This window comes from Hylobates moloch, unplaced genomic scaffold (genome assembly GCF_009828535.3).
Source record: "Hylobates moloch isolate HMO894 unplaced genomic scaffold, HMol_V3 SCAFFOLD_11, whole genome shotgun sequence".
Classification (NCBI taxonomy): Eukaryota; Metazoa; Chordata; class Mammalia; order Primates; family Hylobatidae; genus Hylobates; species Hylobates moloch.
In genome coordinates this window covers 45,447,011-45,471,499 of record NW_026652286.1, presented here as the reverse complement: position 1 = coordinate 45,471,499, position 24,489 = coordinate 45,447,011, and the positions used below count along the sequence as shown (strand labels likewise).

The 24,489-nt window shown below is 47.6% G+C and overlaps 1 protein-coding gene across 6 annotated transcripts in view; it reads left to right on the top strand.

The window, feature by feature from the left end:
- FAM168A (family with sequence similarity 168 member A) overlaps nucleotides 1-21,771 on the top strand; it is a 204,021-nt gene extending 182,250 nt beyond the window's left edge. For 5 of the 6 annotated variants that reach the window (XM_058446495.1, XM_032166906.2, XM_032166905.2 and 2 more), the window contains 5 exons: nucleotides 1,899-2,024; nucleotides 10,626-10,768; nucleotides 12,528-12,702; nucleotides 14,555-14,685; nucleotides 15,461-21,771. In XM_058446495.1, coding sequence (XP_058302478.1) covers nucleotides 1,899-2,024; nucleotides 10,626-10,768; nucleotides 12,528-12,702; nucleotides 14,555-14,667 — 557 coding nt within the window. In that variant the 3' untranslated portion in view covers nucleotides 14,668-14,685; nucleotides 15,461-21,771. The remainder of the gene's footprint in view (nucleotides 1-1,898; nucleotides 2,025-10,625; nucleotides 10,769-12,527; nucleotides 12,703-14,554; nucleotides 14,686-15,460) is intronic. The other variant, XM_058446497.1, reaches the window with a different exon arrangement.
- Nucleotides 21,772-24,489: the final 2,718 nt, after the last annotated feature.

Below are 24,489 nucleotides of genomic sequence, written 5' to 3'. Positions count from 1 at the left end.
GAATGGAAGAGAACCTCCAAATTCTCTAAATTCCTACAGCCAAATTCAGGCCTCCTGTCCCCTGATGGCATTCCTGTGGGGTCTTGAGGGCATGGGTTTGCTTTACCTGACTTTTCAGAGCTACATGGTTTACTTTTTAGAGAGTTGTTTTGGGTGGCCACTGCTTTCCAGCCACACATGTGGCAGAGTCTAAATTTGGAGACATGTTGATAAGATTTGTTAACACTAATTGGATTCTTTATCCCTTTCCTGTTTCCCACCCCCCAAAGAAAAAAAACGCAAAATGATTGTTTAAAACGGACTCTCCTCCTCCTGCATTGTCTGCAGAGCCATGTCTTCATGTCCAGGAAAGGCCCTGGGCTCTACATGGAGTACTGCTGGGTCTCCATTTCTCTTATCAGCATTCTCCTTTTAGTGTGACTTTCCTGCCCATGATTTCCTTCTCATTTCTCAGCATCAGCTGTATATATCGCGGGCCATTAATGCAAACGCAGAGTCAGCCTATAATAGCCATAATTCTAGCCTTGGTTCAACAAAAGCAGCACAGTCCCTGACCTTCTCTGGCCCCAGTACTTCTGGTATCGAAGGAACCAGAGGCATTACCTGTTACCTGAATGGGCAGAGGGGGTTACGGGATCTCTCTAGAGGTAGAATGTCCTTGTCCTAGTGGAATTAGAGAGTGTATTGGCATACTTTATTCTCATAACACCCTGTCTTAGCCTCTTATTTAAATATTTTAAGTATTGCCAATGCAGCCCCACCTTCTGCTAATATACTATATAACACCCCGAAGACTTTATTTGAGTGGTAATATACTATATGACCCCCCCAAGACTTTATTTGAGTGGAAAAGATGTTGCTAAAATTATTCTTTTTACCATAAACAGTAATTTGAGTCAAGAAAGTTTCCTCTGTAGTGTTTGAAATTATAACAAGGAAAATGTCTAAAAAGTTAGGCAAGTCCCACTTCAGAACTCTGTTTCTCTTCTTCCCCTCAGGACACCATGAAGGTAAGTTTTTTGAGTCACTCCCCATTTCCAAAACATATGAAGTATCCTTCAGATGTCTCGAGCTGAGCTTTGAGTCAGCCTGGGAAGTCTCTGCAGATCTTAAACTGGGCCTCATCTATATTTCATACCTACCCCAAATTTCATATGTGCTTTCTTAATGGCCCAAAGGACCACCTCTAATTCATGAGGAAATATCCCAGGTGGGGCACCCAGTAACACCTCAGTAGGAGATATTCAGGGGTATGCAAGAAGTATGTCTGTCTGGCCTCAGCTGGATGTACAGGAGAAGGAGTTATTAGCAAGGAGTGCCCCACTGGCTAACTCGGTTCAGTGCAGCACAGTGCCCAGTGCCTTTTAAGCTACCATGGCCACAGCTCAGTCCCTTCAGAAGAGATGGTAGTCCAGCAAGGTTCATGTAATGTGGTCATTATTTGTGGGCCTGTCTTTGAAAGCAGCTTATAAATATACCTCCAGATGATATTTCAGACAACAAAGAGTGCTCAGTTGATCTGGTGAACACACAAAGGCTCCCAAGTTGCTACACATTAATGAGAAAGTGGTTGAGGAATATACCAGAGCCCTAGGCCACAGTGTCAGGTAGTAGGAGATGGTTATGCATGGACATCTTTGTGGTTTTAGTAGTGGGTAGAAAGTCCTGACTCTTTTAGTATAAGTTCAGATTTCCTTGATTTCAAATCATTTGGAAACATACTTCAGCACTCCTCCTAACCCACTCAACCATCTCAGAAAGGCTGACCATCCCGTGTGTCTGAACAGGCCCCGTGGGTTTTATGTTTCTGTCCAGCACAAGACCCTTGCTTTTTGTCTGTGATTGGTGGTGGCCACTTCTTATTTCTGCCTAATGCCATTCTTGTGTCTTCCCTTAAGCAACTCTGCTGATGAAACAGGCCTGGCCACAGAACTCGTCTTCCTGTGGCACTGAAGGCACCTTCCACCTCCCAGTGGACACCGGGACCGAGAACCGAACTTACCAAGCATCCTCTGCGGCTTTCAGTAAATACAGCCTGTCTCCTTTCCTTGTTCCCCTTGGTTGGGACTGATTTGTTTCTTAGGAAGAAAGGAAAGGGAGCTTTTTAAAATGACATTTATGAGATAAATACTGTTTTAAGAGGTTCTTTTACTCAGGCAAAAAATTGGCCCTCCTTATTCAGGAAAGGTCATCATGCACTCAGCTTTGGGGAGACACAAAGCACTGAGGGAGGGAGAAGGAAATACTCACCTGGCCAACAAGTTGATTGGGGAAGGACTGTTACTGTATTTTAGGGGAAAGGACAGAGGGCACATTTTGAAGGTCTGTGGGTCTTTGGACAGAGAGGGCTTCCCCTCTAGCACAGGGCTTCTTAATCTCAGCACTATTGACATCTAGGCCAAATAATTCTTTGTTGTGGGGGCTCTGTCCTGTGCATTATAGGATGTTTAACAGCATCCCTGGCCTCTACCCTACATACCAGTAGGAAAGCCTCATTGTGACAACCAAAAATGTTTCTAAACATTGCTAAATGTCCCTTATGGAGCAAAACTGCCCTCTGTATGAGAAACACTGCCCTAGTGGAAGCTGCACTGTGGGACCAAGGTGTGTATGAGGAGTCTTCAGGGAGGCCAGAAACCAGCTAGCCAGTCAGACTGGTCATATTCATCCTGAGGCTCAGTAGGGTAACTGATGTTGTCACCTTCACATCTAATTTTTAACACAAAGTGGTTCCACTGGGGAAATAAGGACCAATGATTAGAAATTACTGAGTGGCGGCCGGGCACGGTGGCTCACGCCTGTAATCCCAACACTTTGGGAGGCCAAGGCGGGTGGATCACGAGGTCAGGAGATTGAGACCATCTTGGCTAACACGGTGAAACCCTATCTCCACTAAACATACAAAAAAAATTAGCCAGGCGTGGTGGTGGGCGCCTGTAGTCTCAGCTACTCGGGAGGCTGAGGCAGGAGAATGGCATGAACCCGGGAGGCAGAGCTTGCAGTGAGCCGAGATCATGCCACTGCACTCCAGCCTGGGCGACAGAACGAGACTCCGTCTCAAAAAAAAAAAAAAAATGAAATTACTGAAGTGGCATTTTGACTCCATCTAAGGAAGAACTTTGTGTCTTGTTGGAGCTGTTCAATAGAGGAATGACTGACTTTGGATGTGGTGAGAACTTCTCTCTTAAGTTGTGAGGGCTGGACAAGCCCTCACAAGGATATTCCAGACAAGGCCTGATAGTGTGTGGTTCCACAAATTATTACTCTACTAAGTAAGTAGACTAGAAGAATTCATTGTATTTTTTTCTTTTCTTTAAAACATCTGTGTTAGTCTGTTCTTGTGTTGTTATAAAGAAATACCTGAGGCTGGGTAATTCATAAAGAAAAGAGGTTTAATTGGCTTACAGTTCTGCAGGCTGCACAAGCATGGTACCAACCCCTGCTTAGCTTCTGGTGAGGGCCTCAGGAAGCTTACAGTCATGGCAGAAGGCAAAAGAGGAAGCCAGCATATCACATGGTGAGAGAGGGAGCAAGGGGCTGGGAAGGTGCCACACTCTAAGTAATCAGAGCTCACTCATCAGCAAGGGGATGATGCTAAGCCATCATGAGGGATCTACCTCTATGATCCAATACCTCCCAGCAGGCCCCATTTCCAACACTGGAGGTTACATTTCAGCATGACATTTGGAGGAAACAAACATCGAAACCATATCAACATCCAAGGTCATTTTCTCAAGTTTTCATTGCCCCTAGATGTCAACATCAGTTTATGTTTATACAACGTAACTCACCTTTTGTAAAATATAGTTTCATAATCACCCTCTAATCTACACTACACTCAGTCTACTGAGTTATTTAGGTGAATTTTCATCCCAGTTTGAAAGATGAGGCTCAGAAAGGTAATAGGTCCAACGCCACCCAGCTAGTAAGCAGCACAGCTGGAAAAAGGTATCACCCAGGTTAAGATTCGATTAATGACTTTTCTCATGAGATTGATTTTACTCTTTAAGAGAGGTATGTCCGGCTGGGTGTGGTGGCTCACGCCTGTAATCCCAGCACTTTGGGAGGCTGAGGTGGGCGGATCACGAGGTCAGAAGATCGAGACCATCCTGGCCAACATGGTGAAACCCCGTCTCTACTAAAAATACAAAAAATTAGCCAGGCGTGGTGGCGGGCGCCTGCAGTCCCAGCTACTCGGGAGGCTGAGGCAGGAGAATGGCGTGAACCCAGGAGATGGAGCTTGCAGTAAGCCAAGATCACACCATTGCACTGCCGCCTGGGCAACAGCGCGAGACTCTATCTCAAAAAAAAAAAAAAAAAAAAAGGAGGCTGGGTGCGGTGGCTCACACTTGTAATCCCAGCACTTTGGGAGGCTGAGGCGGGCGGATCCCAAGGTCAGGAGATCGAGACCACGGTGAAACCCCGTCTCTACTAAAAATACAAAAAATTAGCCGGGCGTGGTGGCAGGCGCCTGTAGTCCCAGCTACTCAGAGAGGCTGAGGCAGGAGAATGGCATGAACCCGGGAGGCAGAGCTTGCAGTGAGCCGAGATTGCGCCACTGCACTCCAGCCTGGGCGATAGAGCGAGACTCCATCTCAAAAAAAAAAAAAGAGAGAGTTATGTCAGCCATAAGGAGTTTCTCCAGATACCTCAGGGAGAATGAATGAACATACGTAAGATTTTATATATATATGTATATATATATAAATAGGGATATACATATTCTCTCTTACATCTAAACATCTGGATATAGACGCATATAGGCACACTTAGTATAGGCACACCTACTGTAGTGTAGCAGAAAGCAGCCTGGAGTGGAAGCTGCATTGAATTCTAGACTGGGTTCTGTGTAACCTTGGATAATTGATATCCATGCATTGGACCTTGATTTTTCAAACTGCAAAATGAGGGAACTGAACTAAATCATCTCCAAGGTTCTTTCTTGCAATTAGACTCCTTATCTCTCAGCAAGATGATGTGTACTCAGCGTCTTCCACCCCAACAGGGACCACCTCTCTAGCTGCCCTTAACAGTAGCTGGCCAACAAACCATCTCCAAAAATGGAGTACTCATTCCCTTCAGAGGCAACCCTTTCCACAGTTAGAAAGTATGAGTAACAGAAGGCCTTGCCTTCTACTATGTTGAAATCTTCCTGAAATCCCATTAAGTGTCCAGCAGCCACATCCCACTGTTCCCTCCTAGACAGGCTATCACAGTCCCTGAAAAAGACCAAAATGTACCCACCCCCACCTTTTTTTTTGAGACAAGGTCTAGCTCTGTCACTCAGGCTGGAGTTCAGTGGCACAGTCACGTCACACTGCAGTCTCAAGCTCCTAGGCTCAAGCAATCCTCCCTCCGCAGCCTCCCATGTAGCTGGGACCACAGGCATGCAAAACCATGCCCAGCTAATTTTTTTTTTTTTTTGTAGAGATGGGGTTTTGCCACATTGCCTAGGCTGGTCTCGAACTCCTGGGCTCAAGCTGTCTGCCCACCAGCTACCATGCTTAGCCTACCTCTCTTTCAAGCAAGTAATGTATAAACCTGTGCCATTTTTTAATGCAGTTGGGGTTGACTGGCCCTCCCATACTCAAAAAGATTCCTCCCAGCATTCAGATTTTGTGGCTTCTAGTACCACAGAAAATTCAGGGCACTTTGACAAATTCAGTTCAATTTCACTGATACTTGCTAAGCCTGTTTGTAATTAGGTCTCCTACTTATTCATCGCTGTCTTACTTGGCTACCAACAAGGAGTCTTAGGGGTCAAAGCAAGATATTCAGATATAGAGCTTTATTTTGTCCAGACATATAAATCTGATGATCAATAAACCAATTGGTCTAAAAGGCATCCGTGATGCAAGGATCAATGCCTTTGAAAGTGGTAGGGCTTCTACAACTGAAAAAGAGTTATGACAGTGAAAAAGGATAGCAGAAAGGGCTGAAAAGAAAATTATCTTGTTAATGTACATACTCTTTTTATTATCCCATTTGATTCTAAAATTATGGTTAGGAACCTAAGAGAAAGAATAAGACATCATAAACAAAGCCTCTTTTATAAGGCAGAGCTGGGACTTCCAGTGATCGAATTCCTTTTTTCTTTCATGATATTGCCTTTAGTGAAATGGGGACAACAAAGGCCAGTATATTAAATGCCCAAGATTGGACTACAGAGACTTTAACTCAGCAAGAGCTCTGCCTAGGGCAGGGTGAGCCCTGAACTTTGGGCCTAGCTCTGTACAGATGTGCTGTACAATTTGGGGGAAATCTGTCCTTCTGGGCTCCAGGTTCTTTCTCAGAAAAGAAGGAGGTTGAATATAAACCTCTAATGTCCTTCAGGCACAACATTCCAAAGTCTCAATTCTGTGACCTTCAGACTTAGAATTCCCTTCACGATAGCCAGGCCTCCAGTAAGTGAATTGAGTCTAAGTTCATTTGGGCAAAATCTATGAGACTTTTTTGCAACAAGCCCAACAGCTTCTTTTACTTAGATGCATAAAGTAATAAACCCTGATTTTTGTGTTACCCAAGCTCAGGCTATAGCTCCAGGGGAATTTTCAGTGTTCCTCAAGAGTATTGACAGGACCACCAGTAAATTATGGAAAGTCCTCTGCAATGATTTCCTCATGAAAGTCTTCTGAAATACTCAGAGACTTAGAATGTTAGCACTAGAAAGATTCTCTGATACTGTCTAGTCCAAATGAGGATATTCCCTGAGAGAGGAATTGACCTGACTTACTGACAGAACCTAGGATGAGGGCCCCCAGGCAGTTTCTCCAGCCTCATGAAGATCCTCCTGACAAATTGTAACCTTGAGAACCACTGTGGTTAGAGGAAGTAGCACTGAGTCTTAGATCCTCACAAGCAGCTCTGTCTTTCAGCAACTACTCATTATCTCATCTGTGAAATGTTTATGTTGGTCTTAATGATCTCTGAGTCTTCTAGCTCTGCAGTTCTGCTTCTCCTATCTCAGACTGTCTGGACAAACAAGCAAGCCTTCTTCTGCAGCATCATCTCTTTGGCTGCCAAGGGTGTTCTGGCTACTGATTTGTATTCTGAGTATGTGTGTGTCTCATTTCATAACATAAAGAAAGGGAAACATTCTCAGACAAGGTTATTCTTAGATGTGGGAACCAAATTCTACTGCAGTCTCTTGGAGCTTTTTGATTTTCCTCAGAGGGATAGTCTCACCACTTTGTAATATGGCTGTCCTTGTGGCATAGAGTGGGTAATCCAGCCTCCCCAAGGAAGAGAAAAATTACAGAGCACATTCTCCAGGAGCATAAAGGAAAGTCATCAGCATTGTTGGCCTGTTAACTTTAAAGAATCATAAAATCATGGCATTTTAAGCCATAACATTTTAGAATCTTAGAATCCTGGAGTCTGTGTTCCAAGCTGGGACAGACCATAGTAGTCATAGTTTAGCTTTAGTCTCAGACCAGGCTCTGCCTGCATACCCTTAGGACAGAAGCTTACTGTCTCTATGAAGTGAGAGAGAAAATAATAATAGCTGATCTTTATAAAGTGCTTCTAATATGTCAGGTACTGTTCTAAGTGCTTTTTAGTTAACAGTTAATGTATTTATCACAATGAAGTAGGTACCATTACTGTTCCCTTATCATACACGAGGAGACTGATGTATCCTATAGCTATTAAGTCTCAGAGCTGGGGGTTTGGACCCAGGCAGTCAGTCTGTCTCCAGACTACTCATAACCACGGCTCTGTGCTACAGAGCTTTCAGAAACAGGCAGCTTCTGATTCAGGGGTGTCCTACTCTCCTACATAGAAAAAGGATGCTTTCAGCTCTGCTAGGTTTCTCTACACCTTGATATATTCCTTTAAATCAGGGGTCAGCAAACATTCCTGTAAAGGGCCAAATATTTAGGCTTTTAAAAAGGCCATATGCTCTCTGTCAGTAACTACCATTGTAGCAGGAAAGTAGCCTTAGTCAATATGTAAATGAATGGATGTGGATGTGTTACAATATAACTTTATCAAAACTAGCTTCAGTTACAAAAAACATGGCTGAAATTTAATTGTTTTAAATGTTTATAGTATGAATAAAAGATTCTGTGGTAAAATTAATTTGGAAAATAGTCTCGTCCATACTCCCATCTTAGAGATTCACAGTTCACCTCCCCACCTTCTTTAAGAGACGGTCCTGCTCTGTCACCCAGGCTGAAGTACAGTGTTGTGATCATGGCTCACAACAGCCTTAGACTCCTGGGCTCAAGCCATCCTCATGCCTCAGCCTCCCAAGTAGCTTGGGAGTACACCAGCCACCATGCCTGGCTGTTTTTTTCTTTTTTTAGAGATGTAGTCTGTCTGTGTTACCCAGGCTGGTGTTAAACTCCTGGTCTCAAGTGCTTCTCCTACCTTGGCCTCCCAAAGTGCTGGGATTATAGGTGAGAGCCATCACGTCCAGCCTACCCTATTGTTTTAAAAACTTCCCAGGGTCGTGGAATAAAAACAAAATCTTAACTGTTTATCTCTGTTTTACATATGGGACTATAGAACTCTTTTGTTTCCTTTTCTTTGGCAAAAACAACTATTAAGATCCCTTGGAATCTGTAGTCTGTTGTCCACATTTGGGAAATGTCTATCTCTGGTTTATCTATAAAACCCCTTTATTTTATAGGTAAGTAAATTGTGTCTCCGTACACATCAGATGGTTCCTTTTAGACATCTGCAAAGCTAGACTCCCTGTCTTCCCCCACAGAATCTGCTTCACCTCCTATGACCACATTTCATGATTAGCTCCATAATCTAGAAACTCTGAGGAATCTGCTCTAGACTTCTCACTCAGCTCATAGTCCCACTTCCAGTTAGTTTCTACTTCTCTTTAACATACTTCCCTCTCTTTCATATGTACTTTCCACTCTATCCTCATTGCTACTTATTTCCCAAGCATATTTGACCACAAAACTATGGAAAAAACTATGGATCTGCAGGTGAAAAAATAAATGACATGAATCCAGGGAATAGGCTGACTTTTGTGGCAGCTGTGCAGCAGCTCTCCTATCCTCCTGAGTCATCAGGGGCAGGGGGGTACCAAGCCAAAGAGGTGTGATGTGGACTGAGAGAGATTTGTGACCATGTGGTAGTTTGCTTTTACTTGGGGTTAAGGTAGAAGAGACCTAGGATCTTTAGAACCATGGAATTTTTGTTTAGTAAGAGATCTTCATTCTTAGCCACCTGATTTCACAAAATAAGAAACTAAGGCCCAAAGACTTGACAATTGTCACCAAAAATTAGGGGGAAAGCCAGGACTGAAGACTAGATGTCTTCTCTTCCAATAAAGCACTCCCTCCACTCTGCCCCTAGTCCCTTATTGTATAATAGAAACAGCACCTCGGAGCTGAAAGGGTCCTTGGTGAGCATCTTATAGGTGAAAGGGCTGAAGCCCAGAGAGGTTCAGTGAGGTCTGCTAGACCTAGCAAAGATGGAATCACAGGAAAGAAGCCACCTCAGCACCTCCCCAGCAGGTCTTCAAAGCCTAGGTCCCCAGGCACTGTCCCTTCAACTTAGAAGAGTTTAGAGTCTTTAGGAGAAGTTATTAAAAAGACTAGCCTTTTCTGAGCCCAGGATCCCCTTGTGTAAAGTGCAAGGATTGGGGTCCCTTGATGATCACTTGGGTTGCATAGAATGATTCCATTTTGTAATTCTAAAAGGAGACAGTCTTGTTCCTGAATGACTCATGTTTCAAGTTTTTTTCTGTGAACGAAGGATCTGTCACTCTTTTCCGGAAGATTCAAAGGCAGCACAGTTTATTTACATGGGCAATTGTGAGCTTCTTGGGGCCTGACTTCTCAGCCCCATTCTTAGCTCCAGCTTTTGTCCATCCTGCAGAGGGACAGACATGGCCCAGGTTCCAGGTTGATGTGAATCTTTGTGATCCCTGACTTCAGGTCTTTTCAGGCAGAGGTGGCCTTCCCCTAGAGCCCAGGAGAGAAGGAGAAGCTAACTCTGCAGAGCAAAGTTTTTCATCATCCTAGAAGATGATGATCTCTGAATGGTGTTTGTATGGTCAGCATCCCAGAAGATGAGGGTCTCCGAATGGTGTTTTGTGTGGGGTTTTCACCTTCAAACTTGGTGGGGAGGGGAGGGAACATGATGGAGGGAAGTCCAAGAAGAGAGCGGGAGAGAGAGAGAGATAAGGAGAAAAAGAAATAGAGCAAAAGAGAGAAAGACAGAAACAGCAGCAAAAAGATACCCTGGATTCTGTGTGAGAAGACAGAAAAGCAAGTAGATAGAGTAGCAATAAAGAGCAAGTGAGTTGAGGGCTTCCATCTTTGTGCACCTGCCCATTTCACACAGACAGCTCCAAATCCCAGGCTGTCAGAGCTAAAAGGGACCATGTGGTTCTAGCCTCTTATTTTATAGATGAGAGCCCTGAGACCCAGAGAAAGAAAAGATGCCCAGAATCATCCATGCAGCCCTGTGCACCAGGACTGAGGGAGCTGCCTCTGGGGCCAGGGCTTTCTGGGTGGAGCCCTGTTCTCTGTTCTCATCTCTGTTTCCAGCCTGGATTCAGCCCATCTTTGTCTGGGGAGTCGTGACTGGGACCTGCTGCCTTCTAGCAATGCTTTTCTGCCAACTAACCGGAAGTCTCTCTTATTGCCTTGGTACAGGATATACTGCGGGGACACCATACAAGGTCCCACCGACCCAGAGTAATACTGCTCCACCCCCCTACTCCCCATCACCCAACCCCTATCAGACGGCCATGTATCCAATCAGAAGTGCCTACCCCCAGCAGAATCTGTATGCCCAGGTAGGTACATGTCAAAGCCACCTCTTCTGCAGGTAGAGGAGCTTCCAACCTGGGTGCAGTGTGGTAGGGTAGGGTGAGGAAGTGAGGGAAGGAGAGGACGGTTTGTGGCTCTGGCTAGCCGTCCTTGTTGTATCACTGAAGCAGTATCCCTGCAGTCTGCTTACTCCCTCACTCCAGCTCAGCCCCTAGAGGGGGGTAGGCATGAAGTCATTTAGATTAACAGAGCCCAGAACGTCAGAGGACAAAGGCCCTCAGAGATTTTCTAGCTCAACTCCTTTGTTAAACAAGTGGGGAAACTGAGACCCAAAGAGGGGAATGACTTGTCCAAGGTTACACCACGAGCTATTGATTGGTCAAGATGAGACCCCAACATCTTGGTCTTTTCTCCCTAACCCCCACATCTACCCTTCCTCAGTCTGTGAGCTGAGTGGGGAGGAGGAAAGTACACAGGCTCTGCCACCAGTGTCCTCTGTGACCTTGGGCAAGTTACTCTCTCTTTCTGTGCCTGCTGGGCCTTTCTGGGCTCCTTCAGATAGAGGATGTATGCATTCCAGGATTGGTATGAGACAGGGGACCATATGGGGCTCTAGCACACCCATGACACATTCTTCTGGAGTGACAACTCTATAGGAAATATAAGTGGTGAGGAGAATATATTTTTAGTTTAAAAAACAGCTATATTTTAGAGTAGAAGACAAAACTTAAATTGATCTCAAGCCTCTTGTTTTATTTTTTTTTTTTATCTCATTTAGTAGAAACATTTGAAGATTTCTGAATTAAGATGATCTCAGGGGCTCCTGTTTACTTCCCCTACAAGTGAGTGGGCCAGTGGATTGTGACAGCAGGAAGCAGCCATGTGATTCAGGCATTGGGAGTCACCTTGGACCACTGTCTTCATCCTTACCTTTTTATCTAAAGGGAAATAGCTAGTAAGGGACATCCTGGGAAATGCTATCCAGGTATGCCTTTTTTTTTCCTTTTTTCTTTTTTTTGAGATGGAGTCTTGCTCTGTCACCCAGGCTGGCGTGCAGTGGCATGATCTCAGCTCACTGCAATCTCCGCCTCCCGGGTTCAAGCCATTCTCCTGCCTCAGCCTCCCGGGTAGCTGGGACCACAGGCATGCGCCACCATGCCTGGCTCATTGTTTTGTGTTCTTAGTAGAGATGGGGTTTCACCATGCTGGTCAGGCTGGTCTTGAACTCCTGACCTCAAGTGATCTGCCTGCCTTGGCCTCCAAAGTGTTGGGATTACAGACGTGAGCCACTGTGCCCGGCCGCCATTTTTTTTTCAACATGTACTGTTTTTGTTTTGTTTTGTTTTGTTTTTTTTACAACATGCACTTACACCATTATGATACTGCTACTAATTGTCCTTTCATGTATGTGTTCTGGAGTTTACCAGCCCTGTTCACATGCTTGGTAACTGATTGATTGTTATTCCTAACTTTAAATTTTAGGCAGCTTATAAAAGTTCATTGCAGTAAGATAAAACATTTTAAAATGCTAAAACCAAGGTTAAGGGAGTAGAGCTCTTATCCCATTAGATCATCATAGCAGCCTTAGGAGCAAGGCAGGACAGGATTAGAGCCTTATTTTTCAGACCAGAAGCTGAGCCTAGCACTGCACTGTCCACAGTCACATAGTAAGACAAGCAGAGCCCCAGCTGGGGTCCGGACCTTGTGTCCTTCAGCCAGTGCTGCTCTCTCCATATCCCACCTACCTCTCCAAATGCCTATGTGACCTCAGCCTCTTTCCCCCAGGGAGCCTACTACACACAGCCGGTGTATGCTGCCCAGCCTCATGTCATCCACCACACCACGGTCGTCCAGCCCAACAGCATTCCCTCTGCTATCTACCCGGCACCTGTTGCCGCCCCGAGGACCAACGGCGTGGCCATGGGCATGGTGGCAGGCACCACCATGGCAATGTCAGCAGGTGAGGGCAGCATCTGCATCAGTGTCCATCCCTTTCCTCTAGGAACTCAAAACGGAGCAGAGAACACAGTCATAGAATTGGCTGCACCACAGCACAAGAGATCCTGTGCCAGGGGGCTTGGGAACCCAGAGGAAGGAGCCTCTAAATCTGTCTATGGGGATGAGGAAGATTTCACCAAGAAGGGCATATCGAGCTAAGCCTTAAAGGGTGAACACAGGCTAACTAGAGAAGTGAAAGAGGGAAGGGCGGTGCAGAAAACATGAACATGGCATGTTCACAGAATGGAGGAATGGAGCCAAGGCCTTTAGGAAATAGGGGCTTGGAGTTGGAAGGTGGCTGGATCGCTAGCAAGGATAAGATGGTGGAAAGTCCTGAATACCTTGTGGTACCTCTGTTGCGCACAATGGGGGTCAAGCAGGGCAGGGATGTGGTTAGGTTTAAACATTCTCTGGCTGCAGAGGAGACAGGATTAGAAGGGGTGATCTGGAAGCAAGTAGGTTAGTGAGGAGGCTGTCAGTGTACTTTAGGGGAGAGAGATGATGCTAGCACTCCAGTAACAGCAGGGGCGCTAAAAAAGAAGACACAGGGGCAATGTTCTTTATTAGGCAGGAGCTTAAGGACCTGTGCAATAATTATAATAATTATGAGGGATGACAAAAGCAGAAGTCCCCAAGGACTGTTTTTTTTGTTTGTTTGTTTGTTTGTTTGTTTTGAGACAGGGTCTTGCTTTGTCACCCAGGCTGGAGTGCAGTGGCACAATCTTGGCCTACTGCAGTTTCAATATGCTTGGGCTCAAGTGATCTTCCCACCTCAGCCTCCCAAGTAGCTGGGACCACAGGCATGCGCCACCACACCCAGCTAATTTTTGTGGGTTTTTTTTGTGGAGGCAGGTTTCACTATGTTGCACAGGCTGGTCTTGAACTCTTGGGCTCAAGGGATCCACCTGCCTCAGACTCCCAAAATACTGGGGTAACAGATACAAGCCATTATGCCTAGCCTAGAGACCCAACTTCTAAAGAACCAGCTAGGACACCATCTGAGGTAAGAAAGTACAAGGGGTAGAGTGAACATTTGGATTTTATTCTGTCCTTAACGTAAGGGTATGGTTGAGGCCTCTTACTCCCCAGAACAAGTTGGCAAACTGTTGGATATCTACTCAGTGCCAGCCTTGTTCAGGTCCTGGGAACCCAATATCAATAGATCAGAACAGAACACTGTCCTTAAGGAACACCCAGGTGAGTGTGGGAAATACAACCACAGACATCACAATTACTACTCAGTATGATTGTGCAATAAGAGAAGCATACAAAGAGAAGTAAAAGGAAGGCCAGGCGTGGTGGCTCACGCCTGTAATCCCAGCATTTTGGGAGGCCGAGGTGGGCAGATCACTTGAGGTCAGGAGTTCGAGACCAGCCTGGCCAACATGGTGAAACCCCATCTCTAGTAAAAATAAAAAATCAGCCGAGCGTGGTGATGGGCACATGTAATCCCAGCTGCCCAGGAGGCTGAGGCGGGAGAATCGCTTGAGCTCAGGAGGCAGAGGCTGCAGTGAGCTGAGATCGCGCCATTGCACTCCAGCCTGGGCGACAGAGTTAGACTCCGTCTCAAAGAAAAAAGGAAAAGGAGGACTTAGAATAGTGGTTGATTCTGTCCTCAAGCATCAGAAAAGATTCCCCTAAGGAGGTGAAGCCTGGTGAGGTGGAGAAGGGTAGACAACAGGTCATCAGGAAGGTGAGGGAGATGGGGGATTTGGGCAGAGGGAGCAGCCATGCGAAAGACTGTAGCTTCATCCTCTTCATTCCTGTGTCTGGTGCAGCCTCGTCAGGTTATTCTTCTCTCTCTGGATGCTCAGGTACCCTGCTGACTACACCCCAGCACACAGCGATTGGGGCACACCCTGTCTCCATGCCAACATATAGGACCCAAGGAACCCCTGCGTACAGCTACGTGCCCCCACACTGGTAAAGCCTGCAGCCCATCCAAGTGAGTGTGGCCAGGGTGAGAGAAGTGGGAGGGGGATACATACAGGAACTGCCTCAAAGTCCCTGGTTTGGGTCTGGAGCACAGGTGTCAGCTGGGGCAGATAACAGCTGTCAAGTTATCCGTTGCTTTCCTGCTCCAAGGTCCATAATATCACTCTTAATAATAGCTATCACTTCTGTTGACTGCTTGTTGAAATCTAAATAATAGAAATAATAATAGCTATTTCTTTGCTTATGTTATCTCATAATCCTTACAGTTGCTCTGTGAAATAAGGATCATTAGCTCTATTTTACAGATAAATATGTAGTTCAGTATCACTTAGCCAGTAAAAATTAAGCTGGGGCTTAAACTTCAGTTCTCTAGTACTAAATTCTGTGCCATTTACCTTATGGTCTTCGGACTTCTTTTAACTATGGGCCCCATTCTTCAAATGAACTCTTGCCTGGATCATATGTTAGAGCTTTGGTTGGAGCTGTTTGGAGGCTTTGGGCTGACCAAGACCTCTGGCTTCCTTGGTGCCCTCAGCAGCTCCTGAGGCAGTGCCAGTGAACCATAGGGCTCGAGGGATGTCACTTTGAAATCCTCTGGCCCACCACATCATCTGGCCTCCCCCATCTCCTCCAGGGCTCTTGGTACCAGAGCACAACAACTTCCACAGGCGGGAAGCGGGCAGCTTCACTAGGAAGGCACAGAGCCTCCATTGAGGGCTCCCGAGTTGAGGGGAGAAGCCTCTGGAATATCACTGACACTGTTTCTTTCCCCTTTCCCTCCACAGATCTGGAGTCACACATTGTATGCAACTACTCAAGTCTTACACCGGTGCTGGAGCAGTTCCCTAGCAGCACCACCTCTGTTTGCAAGAAGAGACAACGGAAGTGCAAGGGTCACTTTATGCATCTTTAATGGTTTTGATTTTTATTTTTGGTTTTTGTAAAAGCTGCTTTTTCTAATCTCCTGCCTCTCCCCGACTGTCCCCCTCTTAGCCGCTGCCCTTCGAGCTCTACCCCCTTCCTCCTACCTGACCAGGCCATGTCCTCTCTGCTCTTCCCTAACTGTCCTGTCCCTGGGGATCCCAGTCTAGAGTCAAGCAGAGAGTAGGGTTTATTGCAGTGGTTCATCTGAAGGCTGAATTCCATTTGAAGAGCATAAACAGATGTGGTCCAGGGTAGGAACTCAGAGGTGTTGAGCAGGCTACATCTCTAGGGGAGTGTTCTGGTTGTTTTTTCTTAAGCAAGATTAGTTCAGGACATTCCCACGTCCCGGACACAAATGAAATGTCTCCTGAGAACCATTGCAACAGACCAAGAACAAAACCACCTGAGTATGTAGGAGTGTTATTAGCAGCTTAATACCCCAGGCCGAGAACCTGGGGAAAAAAATATTTAGAATTTGGGGGAGGGTGGGGGGAGGGAGGGCATTCTGGGGAAGGAGAGGGAAGAAGGGAGGAGCGGTGCTTGCCTCATGGCTTTGGTTTGAAAGGTCTCTGGCCAAAGCATCTGGCCCTGGACCTTCTGATTTGCACAGTGATGTTAACTGACCTGGCACTTCCTCAAAAGGTGATTTTGTCCTTAGACCTGCCAAGTGGCTGCAGGGTGGTGGGATCCCAGCATCCCGAGGCCTTGGAAGGCCGGATGCCCTGTGTCATCCAGACTTCAGCCTCTGAGCTGTCATGGACCCACTCTGATGAGGAGCTTCCTCCTGATTGGAGTGGGAACCTAAGGCATTTCTCTCCCTTTCCTTTTGCCCTTCCCAGTGCCAGGACTCACCTGTCTGACCGTAGAGCTTGCAGGCAGGCCAAGCTCTTGGTTACCTGTGCCATTCGTGGCCCAAGTGAAGGAACCACATTCCAGGTGGGTGCTGGCAGCTCTGAAGGTGAGGATAGTGAAGGAAAAGCAATAGCAATAAACATTTCATAGACTCATGGAACTGAAGGGACCTTAGCAATCATCTCATCCATTTCCCTACTTGGCAGATGAGGAAACTGAGGCCCAGAGAAGAGGAAAGGACTTCCCTAGACCTTACAGTAAATTAGCATTAAATGCAGCCTTCCTACCTAGTGGGCACCTTGCTTACAAAAATTTACCTAGGGACGGATTGGCTTGGTTTTGTAAAAATTAAGTCGGCAGCGCCTGTACCTGGTGAGTCTGGAATGGTCTCTGGGCTCCTGTTTCTGCTCTTTTCCTCCACGGACTCCAAAGCTGGGGGTTGAAGACTGGGCAGAGGCTACATGGGGGCAAATGGCAGGAACAGAAATTGCAAATGAAGAAATAGCATTTGGAAATTCTGTGAAGACATCTGGAACTTTCGTCCTGTACCTGACTCCACCTCCAGGAGAAGGAGCAGGTGGACTGGCTGAAAAGGAGAGGCCATGCTTTTAGGACGGTAGCCCCTCATCCCGAGAGGAGAGGAAGAGGAGGAAGACAGTGGGAGTCATCAGGAGAGGAGGACAAGGATGAGGCCCAGGAGACAGGCTCATCTGGGAAAAGAGGGACCCCTGGGACGAGGCGGTCCCTGCTAGTCTCATCCAGGAGCCTGGATTGCCCAGCAGCAGCCTCCGGCACCCAGTGCTTGGCTGGGCCAGCAGCCCCTCTGGGGGTGGGGCACGAACATTTTATTGTAAAAAATGGGATCATTGACAACATTTGGGACTTTAAAAAACTGCTTTCATTTTAAATTCACGTAAACTTGGACATATCCTTACCCCAACCTCCCATGTCTCCCTAAGGGAGGGAAAAATCAGGAAACCCTTGGGTTGGAAAGAGCTCAGAAGCTGTCTAGCCATTCCCAGGAGGGTAAAGCCCATCAGCATCCTTGGCCTAGAACCAGGAGTTTGGGGGCCCACCTTCCTGGGCTTCCGAGGAACTTTAGGACCATTAAGAAAAAATTCAGCTGTTCTAAATTATCTGTTTTGGGGGTGCCGATGAGGTTTCACTTTAAAACAATAGAAAGTTTTCCAGTGTTAATTCGCTTTTTGCAAATACCTCCTCCCACCCTCTTTGGTTTTGTAAAGGTGGGTGAAGGTTGTTCTAGATTATGTCATATGTGTTTGAAAAATGCCAAAATAATAATAATAATGATAATAATAATAGAAACCTTTGGATTTGTCAGGTGCATCACAGAGGTCAAAGCACGTCACAGCCTTTCATGTACTCCTCCTGAGAGGGACAGGGTTAGAGTTACTACAGTCAATTGACAAATGAGGAAACAGGTTATGGAAGGGAACAGGCCCACAGTGAGCAGGATGCTGGTATCCACCAGGCTTCCCAGAACCCTGCTGCCTCCGTGTGGGCTGGGGTGGAACCACAGAGAGGAGAAAGGAAGAAGAGAAGACCTAGGAATGACCTTGTAACTTTGGTTCTTTCTACACCAGTAAGTAAACCTAATAGCTGGACCTCACAGTTCACAGAGCAGTTGAACATAAATTATCTGGTTTAACCCGATGAAATAGAGGTTATTTCTCCTATTTGTTCCATAAGGAAATCAAGACTTGGAAAAGTCAAGTGACTTGCTAATAAGTGACAGAGCCACTCGAATCCCAGGCTGTCTGCTGTCTCATTCCCGTCCATCTGATCCCCACACAGGCTCATGTACTGAAGCATCCGTGCTCTGTGCCCTATCTTAGCCCCTACTATGTAATTCAAGAGCAAAAGGGGGCCCCAAGGTGAAAATAAGGCACTGAAAGGCTGTGGTCTGGAAGAGCCCAGGTCCAGCACCCCTTTTTCAATATGAGCCCCAGTTCAGCCGGCCTCAGCCTCTTGCTGTGATGGAGATCCACAAGCCTAGCCAAGCTTGGGGAGTCACTGCAAAAGGACTGAGCCCAGGAGAGCAGGGACAGTCATGTGCCTCCAGTAGGATGGGCACAGTTACTGGTAAGGTCACAGAGATCTAGTGGGAGGTACTATAGGTAGATACCGCCAAAGATTCTAGATGGCACGGTGGTCAAGCTAGACAAAAAGTCAGAGCTGGAAGGGCCGTCTCATTGAAGGCAGGCAGGCAAGCAAGAGAGGACAAGGGATGTGGCCGCCTGACAGTGAGCTATAGCACTGGCCCCAGGATGCAAACCCCTTTCTCCTCCTCATGCCACTGCCTCTCCCCAGGTGCAACACCTATGGCCAGGATCAGGGGTACAGATGGCTCCATTCACCAGCCAACCCTTTTGAATTCCTCTACTTCTACCTGATCCCCTCTCCTCACTGGCCTGGGGCCAAGAAGTTTGAGTCTGGGAGCTGGATTGCCTGCAAATAGTGAAAGCCTGAAACATAATAGTTTGCCATGTTTTGAAAAAAATGCATATTTAATTTATTCCTCATGAGATAGGACAGTTGCTGTTTTTTCTTACCTGGCAATGACCCTATAATGTATATCTTCTTTCCTGAATATTTAGCAGAGACACACACACCTGTCCAGAGCTTTTTTGGTATGCAAAGTACTTTGACATTGGTTGCCAAAGTCCCCCATTTTATAGATGAAAAAACTAAGGCTCAGGAGGCTTGAGACTTGCTAAAAGGTCACACAGCTTGTAAGTGATTCTTCAAATCCTCTGCTCTTTCTGCCGCTACCTGCTGGGTCTCTTGGCAAGCATGGAGGGAGGGGCTAACTGTACTTTATAGAGCTGGGAAGCCCAGTGCTCTAAGCTGAGCAGATTTGTATGAACTGCTTTGGGCCAGGACCTGTGATGAGCCTTGGGGAGGGACCCAGAGGCACATCTAGCTGGCAGCACAAAGAGGATGAGAATTTGCAACTAAAGGCCTCACTTGGACAAAACACTTTGGGGTCACAATGCCCAGGACCGAAGACACATTCAAGGACAGCACGAGGCATCTTTCTATTGGGAGACCCATGTCCTTGGTAAGCCTGCGCACCTGGCTTCCTAACCCCTGAGAGCCTGCCCACTGTCCAGATCCAGTGAGTTGGTACTTCAAGGGGATCTGGTGTAGCCTTGGCCAAAAGCATACAGACTGAAGTCCCTGGGCTTGCTTTTCCAATGGGTGAGGACCAGAACCAGACTCTGAGCATCCTTACCCCTGGCCACCCAAATTGTTCCAAGTTTGAGGTACCCTGTTCCCAGAGGTCGGGGGGTCCTTCTTTGGAGGGCTTGCTTTGTTCTGATGGCTTTCAGAAAGGAATCACGTGAAGTATAAAAGAACAGGCCCCTTGCTCACCAAGTTTTGGCTCCTCATACAGATAGGACTCATCCAGGTTCCCAGTGAGGCACTGGCTAAGCGAGGCCCACAGCTTCCATATCAATTCCTCAGCTTTGTTCTGTGCCCAGAGGGGACGGGCCCCATTCTGGGCCCTGTGAACTTTGTCTTATATATCACCATCTGTATCAGAATTCCTCCTCAATTGCAGTTAAGTGAAAATATGTGGAAGTCTGCTTTCCTATCCTGTATTCTCTCACATCACTACTGGCTGTGCGGCCCCCGCTGCTTGCCAAGCTTGGGAATCCAGAGAGGGGCAGTAGTAGAGTGGGCCAGTGGGACCCACCCGCAGAGCTGAAGAAACACACCAGACTAACTGATGGGATTCCACACCGGAGCCTCTGAGTGCGCAGGCAGGCATGCCAGGTGGGCTGCAGGGTTTGTCCTTTACTTACCCATCTGTCCCTTTCCTAGAAAACTCCTTGTTTCTGAAATTAGGCATTATATGGTTCCAGGGCCCAGCCTTCAAAATCCCTGGCAGGCCAGCTTCAACATTCCATGGCCAGCCCTACCTAAGCCAGACTTGGGTCCCAGTCCCTCAGTTTCTCCAGTGGATATCTTCTGTGGTGCATGCTGTTGAGTCCAACCCAAAGGCCAACCGAGGCACACAGGAGTTGGGACTGGCTGCCACAAAGCTAGAAAGGGACAAGACAGCACTTGCTTCCCTGTGGCCACATGGATAGTCAGTCCCTGTATATCCTTGCTGTGGTAGTGAGGTCCTCTACCCATTCCAGCCACTGATAGTGGGGGGATTTTCCTTCCTAAGGAGAACAGATATAACAGCTTTGCAGATAAGTACCGGCCCATAGGAATCAAATGGGTGAAATCAGCTTTGGTCCTGACCCCAGCAAGACCAGCATCTCCAAGCCCCAGCCTTTCTCCTCGGGCCTAAGAGAGTCAGGGAAAGAGGGGAGACTGTCCCAGAGACCTTCTCCTCGGGTCAGCCGGATAGTCTGGATCTATGGTGTTACTCAAGCTCCTCCTTACCCAGGGGAGGTAAGGCCAGGCCTCTAGCTACTTGGAGTTGTCTGTAAGAATCTTGAAAGGCCCAAGGGCCTGTCCCCATCCTGACTTCAAGGCATCTGCTTCCCTGTTTCATATCACATGACAGAGAAACCTGTTCTCATGGCATGTAACAGCCCTGTGAAGAGAGCGTTGTATATGATTTTGTATTTTTTAATTCATTTTAATCTACAGGTTGGAATCTAATTTTTAAATTTTATTGGAACTCACATTTTAAAAAGAAATAAAAAAATTTAAAATAATAATAATAATAATAATAATAATAAACCTTTGACCGGTGTCTTCCAAGTAGTTTGATCAAAGAATTTATAGGTGTTTTCAAAACACAGTCCGGAGTATAAAGATTGGAAAGCCCCATGGCCTCGCTTGTGTGTATGAAGTGTAAATCTGGTTTTGTTTTGTTGTTTTGGATTCTTTTGGGTTTTTGTTTTGTTTTGAAGATCAGACAGTGATCACTCTGAAAGAAAGATTGAAGCCAAGAATTTGTAACTATGATATTTACTGTAAGCTGTAGAACACTCAGTAACTATTAAAAAAAAATTCCCCCCCAAAAAAAAGTCTTAGGTGACTAGACTGAGTGGTTCTTGGGGAGGGAGGCACAGAGGACTGTCCTGGGCCAGTGAGTCCCTTGGGCTTCTCCCCAAGTTGATGCTAAACTTGTTCTCAGTAGTCAAGAAAAACCTATGGTGCATCTTACAGGTGATCTGACAGGGGTCTGCCCTAAGGGTCTCACAGCTGCTGGGGAGCTGTAAGTGGCAACTTCAGCACCTACCCTAAGTGTGTGATGTGGGAGCACAGTGAGGCCATTCAGAGTTGAAATCCATTGAACCATCTGCTCAATAAAGCTGACATCTATTGTGTGGCTGGTGCCTGCTGCTCATGTTTGTTAAGGCATTCGGTCCTCACAGCACACGTGAGGTGAGCGCTGTTGTGAGCACCATCTTAGATGGGAAAGCTGAGGAGGTTAAGTACCCTGGCCGAGGGTACAGAGCTGGTGAGGGGCAGAGTTAGAACTCACATTTGGCACTTGCTCTGGCTCCATAGCCCACGCACCAAGTCCCATGTTCTGCCCATCTCAGAGCAAGCAAGGCCCGAGTTGTTTTTTTGTTTTGTTTTTGAGACAGTCTCACTCTCACCCAGCTGGAGTGCAGTGGCGCAATCTCAGATCACTGCAACCTCCACCTCCTGGGCTCAAGTGATCCTCCCACCTCAGCCTCCTGAGTAGCTGGGACTACAGGTGCACACCACCACTGCCAGCTAATTTTTGTATTTTTTTGTAGAGGCGGGCTTTCACCATGTTGCCCAAGCTGGTCTTGAACTCTTGGGCTCAAGTGATCTGCCTGCTTCCGCCTCCCAAAGTGCTGAGATTACAAAAGTGTGAGCCAATGAACCCAGCCCCCTGAGCTTTCTTAAAAGATGGATTTGTCAGATGGGAAACCAAGGGGGACTTACTTGGTGGTTTGTGGTTACAGAAAAAGGACAGCTGAGGGAGGCTGTGGCGCCTTCATCCAAAGCAGTCCCATCAAGTGCTATCAGTTTTGCCTCCTAAACATCTGAATCTTTTATCTCCCCTCTGGGTGAAGCCACTGCCCTAGCCCAGGCCCAAGCTTCTCTTACTGGGTTATCTGTCCACCAGTCCTTCCCAAGGCCGGGCCCCTACAGTTCATGCTCCACATGCCCATAGCTATACCTCCAAGAACTCAGCCTCCTCACCTGGAGAGGAAACAGGCCAAAAGAGGCCAAGTAGCTTGGCTCACAATGCAGCTGAAATGAAAACTTAGGGCTCCTTACTCTCTAATGCCTCATCAAATCTCACCCTGTGCCTCCACCCAGCCTCCCTTCCTGTCCTTGATCCAATATGAAGCCCACCCACAGTGTCCGAGGGGGCACCTCTGGCCACAGGCATTGTTGGGGCTGAGTCACCATAGTCAGTTTCTCCGGTGCAGGAAGGGATTTTCTCCCAGAGGCTCAGCTCCAGGTCACAGTGGCAGAGCTGAGGGCCAGGAGCAGGAGGGGAGGTGGAGACTTGGGTCCCAGCCCCTACCATTCTGGCCCATAGGGAAGAGGGGTGGCGCACAGAGGTCAAGCTCAGAACTCTTCCCCTCAGTGGTCAGCCCAGAACCCCACCCTGTCCTCCAGCTCCCACCTCCGCGTGGGCCTCTTGAACTCAAGAGCTGACAAAGCTTCAGAGATTTAAATGGAGCAAGCCAGAAAAGCTTGCAGGTGAGGGTACGGATCCTGAAGACCAAGGGCATCAGACACACTCCTACTTGAGCCCTCAGCTCTTCATCCCACTCTTGCAAGCTAGCCTCAATACCCCAAGGGACGGGTGAAGAAACAGGCCAGGGCCACACCTTTCAGCAAGCAAATTGGGGAGGGGGAGTCTGGCGGAGAGCACAGTGCTTACTGTGAGGGGGCGCTCAGCCCTGGCCTGGAAGCCTGCACCCAGCCTCCGTGCACCCTGGCTTGCATGTGTATGTACCTCTGCCCAGGCGAGACAGGCAGGCTGCAGAGAGGGCATCTAGACCCCACAGCCCAGCCTTCCCCTGGGGAAGGAGGCTGAGGGCCAGCCAAGGTGGAGAGGCCAGACCCTGAGATGCAGCGGAACAGCGGGCAAATAGGGACTCCAAACACACTCTGGCAGCTGCAAGAAATACTTCCTTGGGTACAATGGTGATGTCTGCTAGTCCCCTACAATGGACACCCTGTCCTACACTTTGGCATCCTTTTCTGCTCCAGAACATCCCTCCTGATGTCCAGCCTCTGTTTCCTCCCCCTCTTCTGGTACAGATGAAACATCTCCTGGATCTTCAGAGGTGTCCCTCCCCTTCCTGCCCACCTGAGAAGCCGCGGAGAGAGACGCCTGTGCCCTAGGTACCCAAGGAGAAGTCAAATCCCAAAGCACGTCTGCCCAGGGCAGGAGGAGGCCCCCAACTTGGCTTCTGCTCGGGAGAAAGGCCCCCGCCCCCTGTGAAGCCAGGCCTCCTGACAGCCCCAGCATGGCTGCCCCATAGCTGCCCTGTGCCTGCTGCAGACAGGCTGGGGACTCCCACAGGCTGGTCCTCTCCACACCTCCCCAGGTTCCAAGTGTCACTCTTGTTCTTCAGCCTCTCTGTGAGGCCGTTAGTTTAAATGTGTCTCTCTCTTCCATCTTTAGACAACATAACAAACAACAATAAAACCCCAAATTAACTGAAAATTGTCTCTCCCCAGAGCCTGAGGCCCCACCCAGCTATGGCCTGTGCCAGGCTTCAGCAGGGAGCTGTCTCCCTCGATCCACCTGGCCCTGGCCCTAGTCTTCCCCCTCCCTTTAGATGAATCCCACCAAGTTCCTGTGCCACTCACCAGGGCACAAAACAGTCCTCCTCACCCCCCAGCAGCACCTGGCCTTGCAGCCTACCCTGCGCCCACCCCCTCCCCTGGATGCCAGGACACTGCCACGGACATTGCCCTCCCTGGTTTCTTTCCTGCCTCCCTAGCAGTGCCTTCTCTGTGGTGCCCTGGAGCAGCCCAGGCATCCGCCGCAGGCCCTGTCCCCAGGACATTTCCTCCCAGCCCAGTCCTGGCCTAAACACCCACC